The sequence below is a fragment of the Emys orbicularis genome, chromosome 5, assembly GCF_028017835.1.
Source record: "Emys orbicularis isolate rEmyOrb1 chromosome 5, rEmyOrb1.hap1, whole genome shotgun sequence".
NCBI lineage: Eukaryota > Metazoa > Chordata > Testudines > Emydidae > Emys > Emys orbicularis.
Window position 1 is genome coordinate 15,693,675 of NC_088687.1, and position 20,029 is coordinate 15,713,703.

General features: G+C 43.9%; 1 protein-coding gene across 1 annotated transcript in view; it reads left to right on the forward strand.

Annotated features, from left to right (window-relative positions):
• Window positions 1–769: 769 nt before the first annotated feature.
• Window positions 770–20,029, forward strand: part of FRAS1 (Fraser extracellular matrix complex subunit 1) — a 200,060-nt gene continuing 180,800 nt past the window's right edge. Inside the window, exons 1-8 of the mRNA XM_065405125.1 lie at window positions 770–929; window positions 5,372–5,505; window positions 9,172–9,255; window positions 10,109–10,210; window positions 10,326–10,517; window positions 16,353–16,442; window positions 17,083–17,121; window positions 18,979–19,126. Of these exons, the coding sequence (XP_065261197.1) occupies window positions 776–929; window positions 5,372–5,505; window positions 9,172–9,255; window positions 10,109–10,210; window positions 10,326–10,517; window positions 16,353–16,442; window positions 17,083–17,121; window positions 18,979–19,126 (943 nt within the window). The 5' untranslated portion in view covers window positions 770–775. The remainder of the gene's footprint in view (window positions 930–5,371; window positions 5,506–9,171; window positions 9,256–10,108; window positions 10,211–10,325; window positions 10,518–16,352; window positions 16,443–17,082; window positions 17,122–18,978; window positions 19,127–20,029) is intronic.

A 20,029-nucleotide genomic window follows, 5' to 3' on the forward strand; every position in this document is an offset into this window, starting at 1 on the left:
TGTTGCATGTTTCACATAAATTAAAATTCTGCATTTCCCGTTTCAAACAATATCACAGCTTATATCCTTGCCTTCTGTGAGTGGTGATGCATGTGCTGTTGTACCTAGTAGAGTCTTGTAAGATGGCTTTCTGCTCGACAATGATCCTAAGGAAAGAAGATTCTGCATATTGCGTTGGAGTGTACTGCAAAAAGCAGTGTGTTCCTTACTGGGCCAAACCCTGCTCATGAGAGCAGATCCAGCAGTTGGTGGGTAGTAAGGGAAGCAGGATTTGGCTTGTTGTGAGGTACACTGTAGTTTGTAGTTTAAGCTTAGCAGGACAAATATTGTCCTTGGATGTGTGTAGGTCCTAATGAACATTTTAATGAGACCCAGGTAGAGACAGAACAGCTGCAGGGTTATGTCTGGTCTGGACATGCCAGCTCAGCCCATCACACAGGCAGTCATGGGTGGGGAGAATGTATCTATTAGATGTAGGTCCTTTGGCCGAGGTTATGCTATGTCTACGCCACCAGGGGGACCCTCTCTATTGGACTGATCCCAATGTGACTGCTATGCCCGTGTTAGGACTACTTTGTCCCCGTGTTGCCAGGAACAGTGGGTGCATTGCAGCCTGGAGTCTGGGCCATGAGTTACAGAGCCTGGGGATGTTTGCAGAAGAGGGAAGTTAGGCACTGGTGCGGGGTAACTCACTGGAGCAAGGATTATTTCCAGGCTTGTTGGCTATTAAATTAGCTGACACATTTCCCGTGTTGTTTTTCCATTGCAGCATGGCATGGAATGGGCAAGCTCTGCATGCACGGCGTGCTCCTGTGCCAATGGGAAGGTTAGCTGCACCCGCAAGTCCTGCCCACCCCTTTCTTGTGGCAGAGGGGAGCTGGAGTACATCGCTCAAGGAGAGTGCTGTCCCAAATGCGTGGGTACTGGTGGTGAGTATTTCGAAAGGGGCGCCCCACGCAGTGAATTTGGCCTTAGTTAAGTGGCCCCAAGGAGTGGGGTCGACGGTGCTGCTCTGCCTGTTGGCTTAGTGATTAGGTGAGACCATCTCTTCAGTCCTCAAATCCAGGGCCGGCTCTAACTTTTTTGCCGCCCTAGGCAAAAAAGAAGAGTGCTGCCCCGCCGTAACACCCGCCCCCCCCAGCCCCGCGCTGCCCAAACCCCTCCCTCCCCCCAGTGCCACGCCGGACCACCCAACCCCCTCCGAGCGCCTTGCCGGGCCGCCCAAACTCCCGCCCCCCCGGAGCGCTGCGCCGGGCCACCCAACCCCCCCCCCCAGCGCCGCGCCGCGCCGGCCACCCAAACCCCGCCCCCCGATCACCGGGCCGGGTCGCCCAACCCCCCCCCTCCCCCAGTGCCACGCCGGGCCGCCCAACCCCCCGCCGCTCCGAGCGCCGCGCCACCCAAACCCCCGGCCCCTGAGCGTCGCGCCGGGCCGCCCAAACCCCCGAGCGCCGGGCCACCCAAACCCCCGCCCCCCACCCGAGCGCCGCACCGGGCCGTCCAAACCCCCCAGCACCGCGCCGCGCTGGGCCGCCCAAACCCCCGCCCCCGCCGAGTGCCACGCCTGGCCACCCAAACCCCCACCCCCGCCGAGCACTGCGCCTGGCCACCCAAACCCCCCAGCGCCGCACTGCCGAAACACCCCCCGCGCTGCCTGGCCGAAACAACAAAAAAAAAAACCCCAAAAACCCCTTGAGTGCCGCCCCGCCAAACAAAACAAACAAAAAAAACCACACCGCAAGCGCCCCCCGCTACCCCAACATTGGCCACCCCTTCTAGGGTGCTGCCCCAAGCACGTGCTTGGGCGGCTGGTGCCTGGAGCCGGCCCTGCTCAAATCAATGAAGAGTATTTTTCCCCTTTGCTTTGAATCCGTTTTCTTCAAGCTCTCCTGTGCAGTACCCTGCCCAAACACATATCGGGGTATGGAACTTCTCCGGATTCTCTTTTCACGCTGCTCATTTTGTTTCTTGTAGATAAAGGCTGACATTTCCAAAGCTGCCTAAGGGATTTGGAGGTGCAGATCCCATTCAAATTAAATGGGAATTGGGCATCCAACTCACATAGGTGTCTTTGAAATCTCAGCCTTAACCTAAAGGCAAAATCTCTTAAAGGCTGGTGAAATTATTGATTTTTTTCCCCCTCCGATAAATCAGGCCTTTTGCGTTTTGAGAAACACATAGTCTTATTTAAACCACACGCACAAAAATAATTCAAAAAACTTCATTTAAATCCACAGATGCTTCAGATTTTATACTTGCTTTTGAAGCTGTGTACTTATCCATCCTTTAGGGCCTATAGACTAAATTCAGCCCTCCTTAAGAGGGGGGAACCTCTTAGACTCTACTTGAATTCACTAGAGTTGTAGCTGCTTACACCAGGGCTGAAACTAGCACGAGTCATATTGTTTGCAGTATCTTAGCCACATGATATCAGTTGTGACATGCCGGCTGAACATACTCAAGTGTTGGACTAGTAAAAAATGTAGAAATGGTGCGAGTGAAACGTCAGTGGCCCTAGGCTGTCCGGCACATCTTCATAGCAGTGTCCACACTATTCAAACTTGTCTTGTCAAACAAACCTGACTTCAGTTTTTCATGAGATTACAAGTTGAGTTGATTAAGGATGTTATGCAGTTACCTTTGAGTTTTGTAAGGTATTTGATTTAGTGCTGCATGCAAGACTGTCCCTAGGGGTGTGTGGAAGTGATGGATTCGTCTCTTCCGGAACTGACCGTGCTGGCCAATTGCAGCGGCTGGCAGGACCCCCCCCAAAGCTGGGGTGCCCGGTGTGGAAGTGACGGTTTCACCTCTTCCAGGACTGACCGTGCTGGCCAATCTCACCGGCCCGCGTGCCCCCCCCCCCAAAGCATGGGGCCTGGAGCGGTTGCCCCAATTTGCCCTACGCAAGGGATGGCTCTGGCTCCATATCTCTTTTAAAAAAAAAATTAGTTCTATACAATAGCAATAAAGAACACATTGGATAGATTGAGAATTGGCTAAGTGACAGATCTCAAAACCTGGTTATTAATGGGAATTCTCATCAAATCGGGGTGTTTCTAGTGAGGTTTTTCCAGGATTGAACATTTTTATCAGTGATCTGGATGTAAATTTAGAATCACTGCTGATTAAATTTGCAGATCCTAAAAGATTGGTGGAGTGATAAGTAATGGTGAGGACAGGGCATTTGTATGGGGTGATCTGGATCGCTTGGTAAACGGGGTCCTTTCAGACAAAATGAGTTTTAATACATCTAAATGCTAGGTTATACATCTAGAAACAAAGAATGCAGGCCCTGAGTATCAAATGGATTATATTCTAGAAAGCAGTGACTCTGAAAAAGGATTTAGGGGTCAGAGTGGACAAACAGCTCAACATGAGCTCTCAGCGTGATACTATGGTTAAAGGGCTAATGTGATCCTCAACCATATGAACGAGAGTAGTGAGTAGGAACAGAGCAGTGATTTAACCTCGGTATATGGCATTGGTGAAACCTCTACTGGAACACTGCATCCAGTTCTGGTGTCAACATTTTTAAAAAGATGTTGAAAAATTGGGGAGGATGCAGCAAAAAGCCACAAATATGATTCGAGGGTTGGAGAAAATGCCTTACAGCAAGAGATTTAAAGCTCTCAATCTGTTTAGCTTATCAAGAAGATTGAGAAGTGACTTGAATACAGGTTGTAAGTACCTTCATGGGGAGAAGGTAACGGGTACTCAAGGGCTCTGTAGTTTAGCGAATAAAGACATAACAAGAAGCAATGGCTGAAATATAAAGCCAGACAAATTCAAATTAGCAATAAGATGCACATTTTTAACAATGATTAATCAGTGGAACAAACTACCAGGGGAAGTGGTGGATTCTCCATCTCTTGATGTCTTAGAGTCAAGACTGTTTACCTTTCTGGAAGATAGGCTTTAGTCAGACACAAATTATTGAGCTTGATGTGGGGGTAACATGGTGAATTTAATGGCCTTGGATATGCAGGATTACATCAGCTACTGGTTCCTTTCTGGCCTTAAACTCTATGATCTATCCTGAACTTACTTCACAACGAATATAGGTACCTCCTGTAGTTTGTAACGTCATATACAGATGTCAGAACCCAGAAGTAGATCTCAAAACATGTCAGGACAATTTCAGGAGGAAGCATCATGGTTGATGCATTTCTTCAGTACTGAGATATCTCATTGGTTTAAATCTCAGACGTAACTTTGGACTCTTACTATAATCCTTGGCCTTTCTGCTGAGGCTGTCAACATCAATTAGGTCATTTGTCCATGGGTAATTAGATTGAGACCAGCAGTTTACTGGGGCAAGGATCATGCTTTCTTTCGTGTTTGTAAAGCATCTCATACATCATGGATGCCACCAGAAACAAATAGATAATAAATAATAATTTCACACAGGACAGTGAATAATGAATGGGTTTTTTTAATATTGCAATTATTCTGGGTCAGCTTCATGGAGTTGGCTCTTATAAAGTTCTTCCTTGCAGATGCTAATCAGTAGATGAGTCCTACATCTGCAGTCTCTTTTATATGATTGTGAATGTCCATAAAGTCATCGCACATGTGAAATTGTGCTGGTAGAACGTGAGAAACCAGAAAAAATGTGCACAGGTGAACGCCGTGCAGCCAAATGGAGTTAGTAAGGAAAGTCATGGTCTGATGCTACCTCTGGGCCTTCCAGGGGGCAGAAGTTCCTAGAGTATAGGGGATGGATCTGAGATTAAAGGAGTTGGATGAGGAGAGGGAATTAAAGAAAACATGAAAATGGAAACACAGAATGACTCACAGACTCATAAACGTTAAGGCCAAAAAAGACCATCATGATTATATAGCCTGACCTCCTGCAGGCCACAGAATCTCACCCACCCACTCCTGTAATAGACCCCTAACCTCTGGCTGAGTTACTGAAGTCCTCAAATCATGCTTTAAAGATGTCAAGTTACAGAGAATCCACCCTTTGCACTAGTTTCAACCTGCAAGTGACCCGTGCCCCATGTGTAGAAGAAGGTGAACACCTCTCTGCCAATCTGACTTTGGGGGAAATTTCTTCCTGACCCTAAATATGATGATCAGTTAGACCCTGAGCATGTGGGCAAGTCTCACCAGCCAGACACCTGGGAAAGAATTCTCTATAGTAACTCAGAGCCCTCCCCATCTACTGCCCCATCACCAGCCGTTGGAGATATTTGCTGCTAGCAGTTGCAGATTTGCTACATGCCATTGTAGGCAGTCTCATCATACCGTCCCCTCCATAAACTTATCAAGCTCCATCTGGATGCCAGTTAGGATTTTTGCCCCCACTGCTCCCTTTGAAAGGCTATTCCAGAACTTCACTCCTCTGATGGTCTTAATTGTCTCTTAGAGTCCTGCTCCTTTGATGGCCAAATGTTTCGGGATGGCGAGGAGTGGCACCTCAGCCAGTGCTCCAAATGTGTCTGCAGGAATGGGGAAACTCAGTGCTTCACAGCCGAATGTCAGCCAATGTTGTGCAACGAGGTAAGAACTGTCCTATCAATGGTTTGTGCAATTTATTAGCTTTTCCTTTCCATGGGAAATTTGCATTTCTCAAAAGAACATATTTGCTGGCAGGCTAAAGGAAAAAATATTCAGAAAAGAGGCTTTTGAAAATCATGTAGAAGTGTACGCTCCACAAAAAAATAAAAGCCCCCCAAACCTCCAGCCATGTCCATTACAGGCTATTACAGACTAATATATTATAACCTCCAACCATATTACAGACTAATATATTGTAAACACCAGCTGTGCCTTTCGTTTTGTAATTCAGATAATTCTGTGGAGCTGGTCAGGAAATATTTTTTGATTCTGTGAACAATTTCGTAAAACGCAAAGGAGTTTTATTTAAATGTTTCTTCAAACTTTTTTTGAGCTTTTGTTGAAACCTACCAATTTTTGTTGTTGTTGACAAGAACCTTCCCAAAATTTAGTTGAAAATGGACATTTCCCACCATAATTTCCTTTTTGATGAAAAAGCAATTTTTTTGTACAAAAATGTTTCAAACTAAAAGGTTCAGCCAGCTTTACAATATTACTCCCGAAAGGTGACTGTGTTGTCTACTGATTACAGCAAATCCTGGGAGCCAGCAATGCTAGGGACATAACTTGCTCAAGTTCACCCAGCGAGTCAGTAATTTAGCCCAAATTAAAGAATCAGAGCACTTCTGGCTCCCAGTTCTTTGCTTAAGATGACAGTCATTATTCTCTAGCACCTACACAATGATTTTCACATTCAAAGTACTGTACGTACATTAACTAAAAAAATTCCAGTATGCTGGGTAATCCAGATAATCAAAAGCATACTTAGTACTTTATATATTGTAAAATAATTTGATACATTTTATCTTTGGTAGATGTCAGGCAAAAAGTGCCAAAAAAGAGCAAGGGATCTGGTTGGACTTTTCACTTCCTGGGCTTCCCAACAGTGCTCATGTGCAACCACACTCATCTGCAAAATAAGAAACCAGCTTCCAGGGAGTTTGCATTGTTCTGCTTTACTGTAGTTCTCGAGATGCTGTCGTTTTCCTGATTTTTTGTTTCCCCGTCAAGCGCATTCCAGTCGCAAATCCAGAATTGTGTCTCCCTTGGTGTGTGGTGAAGCAGGTTCCCACCTTAGAACTGGGGAAATAAAGCACCTATCATAAAGCTTTTTCTTTTAGTGCTCGCCAACCTATGTGCTGTGGGACCAGGTGTTCATGTAATGAACACTGGCTCCTGTTTGAAAAAAGCCCAGCTGTTTCTCTGAATACTAATCACTTCATGCTTCATACTGAGATGTGTAATTAATATTACGAGATTAAGTGGTGTTGGTTAGAGCAAATTAAAGCAAAATCTCTAAATGTTTAGAATTTTTCCTCTTAAATGTACTTAAGTTATCCCTTGATTGATTGCACTAATGTTTAATCAGTTAGTCATTAAAACTTAATTAATAGAAACTGGAACCAGAACATTGTTGCCATGACGTATCTGAGACTAATCAGCTAGAAGCATCCAATTTAATGTACCAAAAATCCCCTTTAGCTAATTCTGATAATGTTCCATAGATTTCCTAACAAGGTGCCCTAATGGAAAGCACATTAGCAGTAATGGCAAGAATCCCATTCTGCTCACGATAACTATCATTTTTTCAGTGCTCTGTGCTTGTGTATTTATATCAATATTGCCCGGTCCGGGCTTCCCACAGCACACAACACACGGGTAGTTTCTCTCCTGCTACATCAGGCAGAATGGCAAGCAAGAGAAAGCTGTCCTTCAGATAGTCATGCTCTGTCCCTTCTCTCTAGTCTTTCTCCTGCCTCACTGCAGAGAAGGAACTTAGGAAGCTTCTGCCATTTTTGTCAGTGTTTTCTTCAGAGGGCTAGATCCCGCCAATCTCACTCAACCGGAGTAGTACTTTACTCCTTTATTCGAATGGCACTATCTGTGGGAAAAGGTACGGTCAGTGTGTGTAATCAAAGGATTCGTTTAGCTCTCCATGCTCTGTACAGTGAGTACCATCAAAGAGCCAGGAGAGAAGAGGAAAAAGGCACTGTCTGTGGTGGCACAGGATACTTTTGCCCTGCACGTGAAAGTTCCCTAGTCCTGAGCAGCCAGCAGGCAGCTTCTGGTGGAACATGAAAAGGGTGGCTGGCAGTTTCAGCTCACTTCGCTTGCTTGTCTCCAGGGAGTGTAGTGGGAACAAGAGGTTGTCCCCAAAACCCAAGTCAGATAAAGGGTCATTTGTTAGAATTTCCCTGGCAAAATCCATGAATTACCACCATGAACTTTCCCAGGAGGTTTCTGGCTCTCCAGCCCATCCTTTGGAGGTTGGACATTAGGAAAAACTTCCTAACCGTCAGGGTGGTTAAGCACTGGAATAAATTGCCTAGGGAGATTGTAGGGTTTCCATCAGTGGTTATTTTTAAGAGCAGGTTAGACAAACAACTGTCAGGGAAGGTCTAGGTAATTAGTCCTGCCACAAGTGCAGGGGACTGGACTAGATGACCTCTCGAGGTCCTGTGATTCTATGAAAGTCATCTTTGTTCTCCCTTTGGAAACTTGTGACTTACATGCTATCTCATGAAGCAGGAGCTGACATAATACTACTTAGCATTTCTATAGCACTTTTCATGTTCAGAACACCTTACGCATATTAACTAATTAATCTTCACAAGATCCCTATGCGGCAGGAGGTAGATACTGGTGTAAATATCATTGTCCCCATTTCACTGACAGGATACTGAGGGTTTATCAACATGCAGAATTGTGCAGGTTTTAACTAAATGTGATTTTTAGGGTATGTCTGCACTTAAAACGCTGCAGCTACACTGCTGTAGCACTTCTGTGTAGATGCTACCTATGCTGATGGGAGGGGTTCTCCCCGCAGCATAGGTAAGCCATCTTCCCTAGAGGCAGTGGCTAGGTTGACAAAAGAATTCTTCCATTGATCTAGCGCTGTCTACGCTGGGGGTTAGGGCAGCTTAACTATGCTGCTCGGGTGTGGATTTTTCATACCCATGACTGAAATAGTTAAGCCAACTTAATTTTCTAGTGCAGACCAGGCCTTCGACTGATTCAGTTAAGCCATTGCAAAAGGCTGTGTGAACACTCTTATTGGTTAAAACCAGCAGGCTTATTTCATTTTCGTTTAAGTCAATTAGCAACAAGTTTAAACTAAACCAAAATAAGTCACTCTTAGACTGAAGTAAGTCTCTACACAGAGGATTGTACTGCACCAATTTAACTAAACTGGTGCCAGTTTGTGTGTAGACAACCTCTGAGGCAGAGAGGTTAAGTGACTCATCCAAGGCCACAAAGTGAATCAGTGGCAGAACCAGGTCTAGACTCTAGAACTCTCCTAATTTCTAGTCTTGTGCCTAATCCTGTAGACCATACTGTTTCTCTTTAATCATGATTCCAACCGTGTCTATCTCAAGAGTCCCAAAGAATGAGATGTAGTATCTTTGTACTTTTGCAGCAGAATGCAAAGCTGACCCCAAAATTCTTACCCTAATTCATGGCTATGGTGGCTGGTGGTTATCACATAGATATAAATGTCTTTTGCAGGAGTTACAGGTATAGGCTACTGGGTTGCATATTTAATTTTCAAACTGTTATTCTGCTCATTTCTCTTTTTTTAAATAAAGTTTTCTGTTTTTTAATCTTTAGGATGAAGCTATGGCTGTGTCTCCTGGAAAATGTTGCCCAGAGTGCATTCCAAAACCCTGTTCCATATCTGGAAAAGTGTATGAGGTAACCTTTGATGAACCAAACCAAAAACCAACCTGACATGAATTCTGGCACATCTCTATTTTTCCCCTCCCTAACATCTGACTTTCTGCCAGCATTAATAACTTGGTACAATGGCTGTTTTTTTTTTTATTTCCTGGGAAGCTAAAAGACTTGAAAGGGATTAGAAATATAAAGGAATTTGCTGGCAAGCTGCAGCCAGGTTCACGGGATAAATTAGATAAGGTACTTACTGTTCACACATCATTTTTTTTAAGTGGGAAAACAAATAATTGATGGAAGTCATTATATCCATAGCTTTCAATGTACTCCCCTGGAATATATTTAGTATTATTCAGTCATGTATACAAAGGGAAATATAGTACACCTCTACCCCGATATAACGCGACCCAATATACCATGAATTCGGATTTAACGCGGTAAAGAAGCTCTCCGGGGGGGGGGCGGGGGCGGGGCGGGGCTGCGCACTCCGGCGGATCAAAGCAAGTTCGATATAACGTGGTTTCGCCTATAACGCGGTAAGATTTTTTGGCTCCCGAGGGCAGCGTTATATCGAGGTAGAGGTGTATTAGCACTAACTACGCTCTTGCAAAGGTGACTGACCCTCTGGCCAACTTTCTGATGAGGAGTGTACACTGCAATATCGATCTGGGCCTCTCTTCTTCCCTTTATCTATCCTGATCATGGAGCAATATGCAGTTTCTTTTAAAAAAAAAATCTCTGTACTTGGATACATGTATGTATAAGGAACCCATTACACTCAAAGGGAAATCCATACTCCAGGAGAGAATGTGGTGATGGTTACTGCTTTATTTTTTTATTTATATATGTATCTATCTATCTTCTTTCTGGACAGCATGGTGAGCAGTGGAAGAAAAATTCCTGCACTACCTGTGTATGTAACAGAGGGGCAGCAAAGTGTCTTAAACAGGCCTGTGCCCCACGTACCTGTGAGAAGGTAATGCAGCAGTGCACGGCCTCACGATCAGGCTGCGGGTCTCACTCGCCCCTTTCAGAAAGGGCTGAAGGAGGGCTTGAAAGGTTAGCACTTACTGAGTATTGATGTTTGCTAGGATCAGAACAAAGTGCAGCGTCCTGGGAAATGTTGCGAGCAGTGCGTGTCTTCCAAAGGAAGCTGCTTATACGAAGGCACCATCAGGTATCACAACGAGATGTGGAATGGCACTCGCTGTGAATTTTGTACGTGTGATGGAGGACAAGTCACTTGTCAGAATGGAGCGTGTGCCAAAGTGGAGTGCGCCTTGGTAAGAAAAGGTTTCTTCTTTAAGAATATAATGGTCAGTTCCTGATTTTCTTTCTTTACTTGCCTCCAAAGCAGTTAACATGGAAGTGATGGTCAATTTGTATGTGCAAGGCAGGCAGGAGGTTTAGCTGTCTTGCGTTGTGCAAGCAGCATGCCTGGGTGAATCGGTGGCTACCTTACTTTTTGATTGTCTCCGGCACTGTCACTATCTACCTGGTAAGAAATGGCTTCAGTAGAGCTTGTGCTGAATTCGGTGCAGAAACCATAGACTAGAGGCAGCCAGTTCTGTTAAAAACTGTGAAGAATTTTGCCCTTGATCTTTGCTAGGCCTAGAAAGCAAGATCTTAGCTAAGGTATTAGCCACTAGACTTAGCGACCCCCTACCGATTTTCAGACAGCGAGCAGTCAGGGTTTATGTGAAGGAGATTTGTGATGGACTATACAAATATTTACCTCTTACTTAGAGCTCAAATGATAGTTCATATTATAATTGCCCTGTAAATGGGTGCAGAAATGGCATTAGGTAGGGTTGATTGGCCCTATCTATTTGCTGTATATGAAAAAAGGTTTTTGGATCAACTTTCCTCCACTAGATAAAACTTCTTTCTTTCACTTTTAGTGTCAGTGCTAACCAGTGGGCTAATATCTGCTTCATTCCAACTGGGCTTACAGAGCCAGGGTAATGAAGGGAAGGAATTGTGGCCTTCATGCATATCTCTAGCTCACAGTACTTGGCAAGAACACTCCTAGGATGGTAAAATTTATTTAACACCCCTGGATCAAGGCTGTGCCCACAGTCTAGCCCAAAATCTGGGTATGTGCATGGATATAAGGTGAATTGGAGTAAGTCTAATTTAATGGATGTATCAAAAAGTTCAGTTCTGACACAGTGCAAACACATTTTCATTCCATCAAGAGCAGAGATCATGTATCTAGGAATAAAGTTATGTGCTAACTCATGTAACATTATCTCTTTAAATATTAAAAATACTTTGTATTTCCCTCTCTTGATCCATTCTTATTGACGTTACAAAGATGAATATTGGACCCAAACTTTTATTGTCAAACGGAATGCTGCCTTGTTACCTTAAAATGCTTAAATAAAACTACCTAAACTACTTCTGAATGTAGTTGGATGGAAAGTCAAGCTTCTCATATAAACAAGACAAGATCAAGGGAATAAGTCTTCTGGATTTGTATCTCTTTTACTTAGCTTTCCACACGCACACAGCTGTAAAATGAAACGCTTACATTAACGATTACATACCATCATGGCTCAACGTAGAAAATGATTTAGCAGCTCCATTTGGTGCAGTGCAGACAGTCCCATACCTTGAACTCTTACTAGTACCCATGAGAGAAAATCTTGTATTCAGTACAACCTGGGATGTATTACAGTACAACTGAAGACGCTCACCAATACAGATTCATCGTACGTAGCATTCCGCCCCAGATTGGACCATCCAACGTTTAAGATCACTCTACAGACAAATGTGGATTCATAAACAAATATATAAAGTAGCAGATCTAATTTCTACTGACAGATTAGATCCTTTCCCTTTCTTATGGAGAAAAAATTGCCTGTGTTAGAGACAGACCCTGGGTGGTGCTGAGTGCCATTAACACTCATTGAATTCAATGGGCATTAAGAGCACGCTAATCTTGGCAGAATTGGGTTCCATGGAAAACCTCTTCAAACCCGGGTGTCCCAAATCAGGCATCAAAATAAGTAATATTGAAATCAGTGGTGTATGGGCATTGGAAAAGACAGGAAAAGTGTTTTTTGCATATTGGACAACAATTTTGGTCCTAATGGATAGAAAATAAAAAAAATAAAAAAAGTTTGTGTGAGGACTTGCATCCTATATGACTTCCCAAAAAGGTGAAGCAGCTGTCTTGGATCATTTGTGATAGAATTCCAGCTCAGTAGTACAAGCCATGCATTAATTTACTCCAAGGATAATATGAAATGTCTCATACAAGAATCTTAAAGAGGGTAGGGTGTCATTTTTTCTTCTTCTTCTCCAAGTCTTGCAGCTTTGCTGGCAAAATCTGAGATTTTTTCCCCCCTGCCTCAGTAAATCAGAGCTTAATTGAAGCGAGGAGTCTGTGGGGTTTAGCCCTTCATTAAGGGAAAATTAATTTTCTGGTCACATATTCTTGTCTAAATTGTAATGAGGTCACAAATTTAAACATGAATCCTGGGTAGTTCGACCTAGCATATCAGCATCTGATGGGACTAGAGCTAGGGCTTAATTTTAAAACCCTTTCAAACAAAACCTGCCCAGCAGTTGCAGAGTGAATATGTCTCTGGTGACTCTGAGCGGCCCTCAGGTGAGCTGTGAGTTGCAGTCTTCAAGGGGGCCGCTGGAAATTGTCTGGTAGGTGTGAATAGGGTGGTTGCTGAAGTGGATTTGCTCAACCAAAACCACTTTAGCCATCAAAAGCATCTCATAACCCATCAAGCTAGTTCCCACCGTCCCTTCCATGAAGTGCTGTAGAGACCGTTTTCAGGGACGTTTCTGAAGAGTACAGGTCATGGGTGGCTGAAGATGAGACTGAGCCAGACCTGAGAATGAAGTTCCTGTTTCTGCATCATCCCACTTTGGAGACTCTCTCTAAACAGTCCCGTCACAAAGGGAACAATGGGCCAGATCTTGCAAGGTGTTGCATGACTAACATGCTATCAGCAGGTCTTTGGATTGGTCCTAATGTTATGAAGATAAGGAGGAAATTTAGATCATTTGTATTGCACAGCTTTTTTCCTTTCCTTGCAAGTTGTTGTAGTTACTTTTGATAAATCTTAAAGATAAATCTTAAATCTTAAAGATCTAAAGTATTGTGTGTGTGTGTGTGTGTGCGTGTATAAACATTTTATTTTCCTCAGGCCTGGTCTACACTACCCGCCTGAATCGGCGGGTAGAAATCGATCTCTTGGGGATCGACTTATCGCGTCTCGTCAGGACGCGACAATCGATCCCCGAATCGACGCGCTTACTCCACCAGCGGAGGTGGGAGTAAGCGCCGTCGACTGGGAGCCGCGGCAGTCGATTTTGCCGCCGTCCTCACAGCAGGGTAAGTCGGATCTGATACGTCGAATTCAGCTACGCTATTCGTGTAGCTGAATTTGCGTATCTTAAATCGACCCCCCCCGTAGTGTAGATGTAGCCTCAGTCTGACACTCCCCTCCCCCTTACTCCCTTTCCACAGTCTTAACGTTGAATGTAATGAGTAACGCCTCTTAAACAAGAGTTCAAGTGACATAGTTATCTCGCATAGTGCCTCCCACTTCTGAGTCTTGGCAGGCCAGGCTGCCTTTTTTGGCAAGGAGAATCATGTCCCATACACATTTCCCCCCCCCCCCCCCATCCTTTGTACAAGTGTCTGTGTGTGTTGGAGGTGGGAAAGTTCACAGTACATACTAGTGACCTGGGTTCTTACCATACACCACGGAGTTTTGCAAGAACGGTTTAAATATCTAGACACTTGTAGGAATGCCCAGTGATGGATTAAAGTGAAATGTCTCCCCGATTGACTGACAACATAGTGCCTCAACTCACTACAGTCGGTGGCCCTTTCAAAGCATCGGGCCCAGATTGGCCATTCTGGCATAATCTGCCATTGGTAACGCTACTGCACTTGTGTATATGTAGCCAAACTGGCAAGCTGTGTTTTCCTAAGTGGAACACTGTAAAATATACCGTAGTGATTCTATGAACAAATATACTGGGATGCATCCTAAGCTGCTGTAAATAATGGAGCTACATCAGTTGACACCAGCTGAAGATCTGGCTCATCGGAACAGTTGACTTTTATGAGCCAGCCAAGGGAAGTAGCCGCATGCTTCCGTTGAAGTTAATGAGAGTCGTGGGCAAAATCCCCTGGTTGGCTTTGAAAATCTCAGCCACTGTCTAACTTTATACTTGCCTCTTGTCCCTTAACTGTGTTTTAATATTGTGAAGATACACCTCTACCCCAATATAACGCGACCCGATATAACACAGATTCGGCTATAACGCGGTAAAGCAGTGCTCCGAGGGGGCAGGGCTGCGCACTCCGGTGGATTAAAGCAAGTTCGATATAACGCGGTTTTACCTATAACATGGTAAGATTTTTTGGCTCCCGAGGACAGCGTTATATCGGGGTAGAGGTGTACTAGTGATTGAGCAATGGCTATCCAGCAATCCTGGCAGATATATGGAAACTTTTGAATCCAACCACAGTTCATTTGATTGTGGGAATTCACCAGTTTTCTCTTCACTCTACTCCAGACTTAGGGAGCTGAGATGTAACCTCCCCCTGCAGGGTAGGTGGCCAGGAGTGTTTCACTATCACTTCACTCAAGAGCAGCATTCCCTGAGCACAGTGAACCCAAGGATGTAGCCAGCTTTTCCATTCGTGGGGAGTTTTTGTTAGCTGGGGTTTTCCTCTGTGTGTGTGTGTGTGTGTGTGTGTGTGTGTATATATATATATATATGAACAGTTCAATAACAGAATTTGAAAAGAGGATTCTGCACATATAGAACAACTCCCATGACTGGAAGTTCATCAAGGGCCTGATACAAACCCCATTTAAGTCATTGGAAAGAATTCCACTCATTCCAGCGGAGACTGAATCACACCCTGTAGCTAGAATTCTGGTGCATAGAAACAGTATGAGAAAATGTTCTACTTCAAAAACAGGGTTTTACTATATCCAAAAGCACTATCTATCTACTAATATTCCCCACTCCACCACAGTATCTGAGCACTTCATACCTATTAATGAATAATCTGCACAGCTCCCCTAGGAGGTAGGTAAATACTATCCCATTTTTTACAGCTGCAGAACTGAGATACAGAGAGATTAAAAGGTGCGATTTACAAAAGCGGTCAGCATTTACCATTGACTTCAAGGGCAGCAGTTAGTCCAATGCTGTGTGCGTTTGAAAATCTCATCCTTTGGGCTGGTCCATGAACTAATTTGCCCTGAAATAGCTAAATTGGTTGTTAGTTCACCTTTTATTATTTTGGTGCAAGTCTGTGTGGATACTTAGTTTGGAATTAAAATAGCCTATTTTGATTTAATTTTTATATGTACACCCATTTTTAGGCCCCTTTATATCACCTTAGCAGTGTCAAGAGGTCTTAATGTAAATGAGAATCAGGCCGAGAGAATCAAAGGCAGAGACAGGAATTAAACCTAGTTCTCCTAAATCTAATCCAGGTTCTTCCTGTCCCGTAAGTGTTTCACTTCCATTCAGACAACAGACCTTTGAGCAGATGGAAGGCCCCATTTCCATTTCTTATGGCAAAATTATGATCTCAGTTACACTGGTGTAATCACAATATCTTTGTTACAGTTGTAACCAAGAATAGAATTTAGATAATATAATGTGTGTTTTAAAATTTACCATGAACATTTTAAAAATTTTTAGTCTTTTCTTTAAGGGAAAAATGGAACATAGAAAATGAAGTGAGAGAGCTGTATTTTAAGGAGGTGAAAGTTTTCAAGTAAAATCCAAGGAATTCAGAGTGAAAAATGACGTTCCAGTTTCTATGTATTTTTAGTGGTTTGGTTGGGGGCTTCTTTTACAGCGGCAAGAGTTAAGGATGATACAGTTGCCTTATCAGTGAATTTCCTGAACTTTTCTGGGGTTCGTTCTGCAACCACAATGTTATTTAAACACACTTTTCAAAACGTACATACAGAGATGAAGTAGGATGTAGGGAAGATAAGATGCAACTGGATATTGAAGATTGCATTCCAGTGTGATAACCATTCTGCCTCTGCATTCTGCAGTATTGCTTGGAAATGCTAATTTCATGTGTATTGCTGCAACCTCTCTCTCTGCAGGATGAAGAATTAATTCATTTGGAGGGGAAGTGCTGTCCTGAATGTATTTCAAGGGGTAGTTACTGTGTGTACGAGGAACGTAGCAAAGATGTGAGTATCCTGGTAATTTGGAACACATAACACAGTGTGTTATGCTTGTGAGGGTTTGGAGAAGTGAAAGTCTATCTCCTCAAAGTCTGGAAAGAACATTATTTGCTGAGTCTTACAAAAGAATAATCCGTTAATATTACTTACCCAGAGGGTTTTTGCATTTTATAAAATCTGCTTGTTTATAATTTTCTGCACCACACAAGTCTCCTAAGGCTCTTTTTATTACATAGAGGAAAGCAGAGCAAATTGAATCATTCCCGTTTAATGTTTTATATACATACCCTTAAGTTTTCAGTGCATCTCCCGGGGTTTAAGATGTTTGACTTTCATTACAGTCAATGGGAGCTGCGCAACCAAAGCTCAATGCAGCTTTCGGAAAATGTTCCCCATTGATTAGTGTTTTCACTGCAACAGGAGTCTGTTATTCAGGGATATTTGCAATCAGCATTTCTTCTGAAATTGACTATGCAATTTTGATGAAGTACAATAGGAGACCTTACATTAGTGTGACAGATGAGTAATGACGCTAACCACTACTTACGTAGAAATAAACAGCTCTTAACAGAATACTTTTCAGAGATGCAGGAAGTAGAAGATTCAGGTGTTTTCTAAACAGGACCATATCTCATTCTGTCTATAGATCTCGCTCCCTGATGTGAGTGGAGTAAAACACATCAAGGTGAGTATATTGCATATTTCAACTCACGCATTATCCTTTTTAATAGAGAAATCTTCATGATATAAGGCCATCTAAGAACCAGACTGAGCCTCCCCCGTGCTTTTACCACCTCTCTTATGGGGTCAAGCACAATTACTGTCACTGAGTGTAGGGACTGCTCCCTGTTAACAGCCCCAGGGACACAAAGGATATGTCTACACAACCCATGGCAGAGAGCCTCCCAGCCTGGGTTGACAGACTTGGGCTAGTGAGGCTTGCACTAGCACTCTGAAAATAGCTGTGTAGACAGTGCTTTGAAGTTGCAGTTCGGGCTCTGAAGCCCACCCCCATCCCGAGACTTTAGATAGGCACAGCTATTGTTAGAGAACTACCCCACTAGCCCAACTCTGTTGACCCAGGCTGGGAGGCTTGCTTCGGTGAGCTGTGTAGACATACTCAAGTGGGACAGGGAGTAGTTGGGATAATGGGGTAGTCCCCAGCCCTTGCAGTCCCCCTGCTCTTGCCAACAAAACTAGCTGGGTGCAGAAAGGGCAGTGTGCTGCACCATCCTAAAGACTGGCTTTTGTCAAGGAAAATTGTGCCCCTTCAGTCTGCTAGAATTCCCTGTGTGTGTCAACAGAACAGTTGTTAAAGGAAAAAGAGGCGACACAAACTTATTTAGACTTTCAAAAAGCACGTGATAAAGTCCCACTCAAGAAGCTTTTCAGAAACTCAGTAAAGAAGGTGAGACGCAAAGTGCAGTCATAGACTAGAGACGGGCTAAAGGATAGAAAACAAGCAACTGCAATAAATGGTCAGTTTTCACCATGGCAGAAGCTTAACAATGGAGGACCCGAGGGTCTCTACTTGGCACAGTGTTGTTTAATATATTTATTAATGAACTGGGGAAAGGGATAGAATAACGAGGTGGCAAAATTTGCAGATGACACAAAATTCTTTATGTTGGTCAAGACTTAGAGAAGATGGAGGGAATGGAGGTCAGTGAATGCACAGCATAACAGCAAACGGAATTCAGTGTTAATAAATTAACTCTCTAACCACTTGGGAAAGACCAGGGCATCATTCTGAGAGGGGAGAAAGACATAAGAGGGGACTTGATAGAGGTGTATGAATGGTCTAGAGGATGTGAATCAGCTGCTCCTGTTTACTCTCTCATACCTTAATATGAGAACAAGGAAACATCCAATAAAACTGAAAGGCAATACATTAAAAACTGATAAAAGAAAGTACTTCTTCACAATGCCAAGTTAACCTGTGGAGGTCATTGCTGCAGTGTATACTTGAGGGCAAGAACTTAACAGGATTATAAAAAGGCTTAGATGTTTATAGGAATAATGAAAACCTCTACAGTTACATCAGACCTGATAAAAATTATATGGGACACAAACCTTTAGTTTTCATGTCATAAGCCCAGAGGTAACTGATGGTGATTCAGAAAAAATAACTTCCCCTTTGGGCAGCTTATTTGTCCATTATAGAGATTCTTGTACTTTCCTTTGAAGTATCTGTCACTGTCTAGTCTAGAAGACAGGAATGGACAGGGCTACTAGACAAGATGGAGCACTGTATGGCAATTGATGTGTTCCTGTGTTGTTAGAATATGGCTGATAATGGTTATCACTCTATTAGATTCTCTGGTTTATTTGGGGATTGCTATAGGTCACAAAGCATCTAGTTCGTGCCGAGGCTCTCCTTTGATTAGTATCATGGCTCATTCTGCAAAATTCTAGCTGGCCGCTAGACCTGTAACTGTTCATCACACGTCGCAGGATCTGGATTCAGCCCCGCTGCTGAACTTGGCATCACTGCAGTGAGAACGGAGCCCTCATGTAAAGCGTTCAATATTGTCTTATGCAGAATGGAGAGAAATGGAAAGAAGACCCGTGCAAGGAATGTGAATGCCGGGACGCCGAGGTGGTCTGCTATCGACGCTCTTGTCCGTCCTGCCCGTTGGGCCGCCTGGCAGCAAAGGCGGAGGGAGACTGCTGCTCGCAGTGCCAGTCAGGTATTTGTGCGAAGGAGCTTCTGCTGACTTTTGTAGTTCTGTACAGGGTGGATTCTGACCCCTGTCATATTACCGGGGTATAAACCTTTGTAACCCTGCCCCTCATAACTGAGGCCAGGAAATGAAATCCTTTTACGAATGCTCCCCAGTGAGGCACTAGTTTTTCAGGGGCCTAAAGAGGGGGTGTGATGCTTCTCAGGGGTTCCCAGGGTGGTGAGGCATCTCAATACCACCTGCCCTTAGCACGAGGAAGTCTGTGCTTGCCATGAGTCAGCTCCCCAGCTCCACTGCTACAGCCAATCCAAGCACTGTCCTCTAGGCCTTGCTGTCACTGTCCAGGTTAGCGACACATTGGCACATACCAACCTCTGAGCGTCAGCCTGCAGTGTCCAGCCGCTGGTCCTGTGGACCCTCGCAGGATTCACAGATTTGTTGCTTCAAAAAATCAGTGCACCCCAGCTTACCAGTTCCACTTCACATCAACCCTCCACTAACCCACAGCACGTAGCGAGGTTAGTCGTGAAACCAAATATCACTTTATTTAACAAACACAGAGAATTGAGTAATAGCAAGTAGAAATATTAGAAACATGGTTACATATAAAATAAAATCATAATACGCATTTCAGAGCCTGTATGTAACGAACAAGGTACTCTCATGTCTAGTATTGCTCTTCCGAAATCCTTGCAGCGCGTTACAGCCAGGCTGACTGACCCTTCTTTCATGAACCATGCATACTGTCGGTTTGCCTCCTCGGTGAAGGATTCCACGTCTCTCTTTGCGCTCCAAGATACACCAGACCAATTCTTTGTTTTTATTCAGAAACAGGGCACCCCCTGCTGTTTGTTTCTTCCTGTGGATTTCCTCTCTTGACGATTTCGCAATCTCACAATGCGCCCCTGG